A 3,741-nucleotide genomic window follows, 5' to 3' on the forward strand; every position below is an offset into this window, starting at 1 on the left:
ATGAATGGTTTCCTCAACTAACAAAGTTCTCCTATTAAAGACTCTATAAGCTTTGTTATGCATTGAATATCCTAGAAAAATACCTTCATCTGATTTTACATCAAACTTTTTGAGGTTATCTTTCTTATTGTTGAAAATATAACACTTACAACCAAATGCATGAAAGTAAGAAATGTTAGGCTTCCTCCCTTTCCATAATTCATAAGAGGTTTTCTTTAAGATTGGCCTAATAATTGCTCTATTCAAGATATAGCAAGCAGTGTTTATGGCTTCTGCCTAAAAGTATTTTGGAAGACTATGTTCACTAAGCATTGTTCTTGCCATTTCTTGTAAAGTTCCATTTTTCCTCTCTACAACTCCATTTTGTTGTGGGGTTCTAGGAGCTGAAAAGTTATGAAAAATGCCATTGTTTGAACAAAATTCATCAAAAGATTGGTTTTCAAACTCTCTCCCATGATCACTTCTAATGGAGGAAATGGGTACGCCTTTTTCACTTTGTACTTTCTTACAAAAAGATATAAATACACTAAAAGTTTCATCCTTATATGCAAGAAAATATGTCCATGTATACCTAGTGTAATCATCTACTATGACCAAAGTATATGCTTTACCACCAAGACTAATAGGTGTAATAGGACCAAACAAATCAAGATGTAATAACTCAAGAGGTTTAGATGTTGAAACAACATTCTTTAATTTGAAAGAAACTTTGGTCTGTTTCCCAAGAGAACAAGGCTTGCAAACATGATCTTTTTCAAAGTTAATTTTTGGCAACCCTTTAACAAGGTCATATCGTAAAAGTTTTGAAATCACATGCATACTAGCATGACCAGGTCTTCTATGCCACAACCAACTATCTTCTTCAAGAGATACAAGACATCTTTCATTTCCATTTTCAATAATATTCAAATCAAGCAAATATACATTTTCACTTCTAGGTGCAATGAATCATGTCTGATCATTATGAAAACTTCTAATCTCACAATGTGTATAATTAAAAATAACTTTGTAACCTTTATCACATAATTGACTTACACTAAGGAGATTGAATTTCAAACCTTCAACTAATGCGACATCCTTTATGCTTGGATTTTTCCCAATAGAGCCAATTCCAATGATGTAAGCTTTGCCTTTGTCCCCAAATCTCACATGTCCACCACTTTTCAAGGTAAGGTTTGAGAATTTTTCTTTGTCTCCAGTCATGTGTCTTGAACAAGCACTATCAACATACCATTGTTCATACTCTTGCTTGCTTCTAAGACATACCTGAAATTTATTGACTATTTCCTAGGTACCCAAGCAAGTTTGGGTCCTTGAGGGTTAGAGAAATTAGGAATTGTTCCTTTAGGCACCCATATCCTTTTTACTTTTGAGGAACCTTTCCTTATGGGACAATGACTAACCATATGACCATTTTGGTTACAATAAAAGCAAATGACATTTGATAATGAATGAGATGAAGCTTTTACAAAGAAATTTTTGTATTTTCCATAGTGCATGAATCCATCATAACCAAGACCAGATTTTTATTTGATAATCTTTGAGAACCAAGTAACGTATTAAGAATTTGTGTGCCATTTGTGAATTTAGCTAAATCATTTGTCAAAGATTCCACTTTAGTTTCTAAAATCCTATTTTTCTCGATGAGTTTTTCACAAGCAAATTTTGAATCTTCTAACTCCTTATTCAGCTCATCAAACAAGAGCATTTGATTTTTATAAAACTTATTTTCTTGTACAATAATGCTCATAGAATCATTTTCAGCTCTTAAGGAAGCAATTTCTTTGTTTAAAGCAGAATAATTTTTCTTATAAACTTTGTATTCTTCATATAATTTGGCAAATGCATCTTCATAATTCTCAATACAGAGAGAGTCAGAATTATTTACCTCAGTGTTGATTTCTCTTTGTTGGGAACTTTCTGGTTTATCCTCTTCTAGAGCCATGAGACAAATGTGTGCAACCTCTTTGTCACTAGAGTTATCACTTGAGGAATCATCACTATCCATCCAGCCAGCAACCAAGGCTTTCTTGCTCTTGTCCTTTGAATTCTTCTTTTTCAGTTTAGGACAATTTGGCTTGATGTGACCAGGTTTGTTGCATTCAAAGCATTTAATCTCACTTTGATCCTTGCTTGTTTCACCTTTGGGAGAATACTTCTTTAGGAATTTCTTATATTTCGAACCTCCCTTTTTGAATGCTTTCTTGAATCTTCTTGTAATCATGGCAAGATCATCTTCATCACTTGAACTATTGGAGCTGTCACTTGAGGCAGCCTTAAAAGCTATAGTTTTCCTTAATTCATCCTCTTGGCTTGACTTTAAGGCAATTTCTCTCTTTTTCTTTTCATCATCTACATTGCTCTTGCTCTTATCATAAAGCATTTCATGAGCAATAAGAGAACCAATAAGCTCATCATAAGTGAATTTGGAGAAATCTTTGGTATCAAAGATCACTGTAACTTTTGTTTCCCATGATTTAGGTAGTGACCTCAAGACTTTCTTGACTAACTCTTCTTCAGTGAATTCTTTTTCAAGAGCTTTGAGAACATTCACCAGATCAGTAAATCTTATGCTCATTTCTGAAATGGTTTCTCCAGGTTTCATCTCAAATAGTTCATATTCCCGAACAAGCCTATTTGCTTTTGATTCCTTCACTTGATTAGTCCCTTCATATGTGACTTCAAGTTTATCCGACACTTCTTTTGCAGATGTACAACCTGAAATACGATTATACTCAGTTGCATCAAGTGCACAATGAAGAATGTTTAAAGCTTTAGCGTTTGAAGAAACTTTCTTCCAATCAAGTTCATTATATTCATCTTCTAGTTTTTCTCTATAACCATCAACATGCAATTCTAATGGAATTTCAGGACCTTTAACAATTCTTTGCCATGCTTTAATATCAACAGATTGAATAAAGTTTCTCATCCTCACTTTCCAGAAAGAATAATTAGAACCATTAAACAAAGGTGGTCTAGTGATAGAGTGTCTTTCAGCTAAAGGTACAGGGATACCAGCTGTGTTAGATGTGCCAGCCATTGTAGGATCTCTCTAAGGTATTTAAACCTCAAGCAAGAGAGACAAGCACTGATACCAATTTGTTGTCCCAAAGAAAGTGACCAAGAGGGGGGTGAATTGGACACTTTAGACAATTTTTCAGTCCTTGCTCAAGACTTAATGAAAAATTGAGGCTTTGCACTTCTATGTATGTATATAACTCTGTTCCTAAGATGTAATTTAAGTAATCAATCAAGTTATGCACAAATACTAGCTCATACACAAAATAATTACTTAGTATCAAGTGTATTTTCTCACATAAAACTCAGAGTTTGCAAGTTTAATTGTTTAACCTCAGTATTAACTCAATAAAACAAATTCTCAACACATTCAATATATAATCAGAGAATCAAAGTGCTGAAAATTAAAGAGTTAAGGGAAGAAGAGAATCAAACACAATGTTTATAGTGGTTCGGCTCTCTTAGCCTACATCCACTCTTCCCAAAGTCCCACTTTGAGAGTCACTCCACTATTTGATCTTTTCAACAGGCAAGATTCAAAGCCTTTACAATCTCAGCAAACTTCCCAGGTGCTTGAGGGCCTTTACAACATCTTTGCTTCCCACAAAAGACCACAAGCTTCACAAGGTGCTTGAAAACCTCCCACAAGCTTCACAAGGTGCTTGAAAACCTTCCACAAGTGTGTCCTCACACTTACACAACCTTAAATAGGTTTTGGTGTAG

At 34.3% G+C, this 3,741-nt stretch overlaps 1 protein-coding gene across 1 annotated transcript; it reads right to left on the reverse strand.

The window, feature by feature from the left end:
* Window positions 1-1,465: 1,465 nt before the first annotated feature.
* On the reverse strand, window positions 1,466-3,040 carry LOC131177882 (spindle assembly checkpoint component MAD1-like). Its single transcript, XM_058143049.1, has one exon. The coding sequence runs from the start codon at window positions 3,038-3,040 to the stop codon at window positions 1,466-1,468; it is 1,575 nt and encodes a 524-aa protein (XP_057999032.1).
* Window positions 3,041-3,741: the final 701 nt, after the last annotated feature.

The sequence above is a fragment of the Hevea brasiliensis genome, chromosome 2 (genome assembly GCF_030052815.1).
Source record: "Hevea brasiliensis isolate MT/VB/25A 57/8 chromosome 2, ASM3005281v1, whole genome shotgun sequence".
Classification (NCBI taxonomy): domain Eukaryota; kingdom Viridiplantae; phylum Streptophyta; class Magnoliopsida; order Malpighiales; family Euphorbiaceae; genus Hevea; species Hevea brasiliensis.

Bases quoted from the DNA above. Each gene is read 5' to 3' on its own strand.
- LOC131177882 (XM_058143049.1), bottom strand. From the start codon at position 3,040: ATGGCTGGCACATCTAACACAGCTGGTATCCCTGTACCTTTAGCTGAA.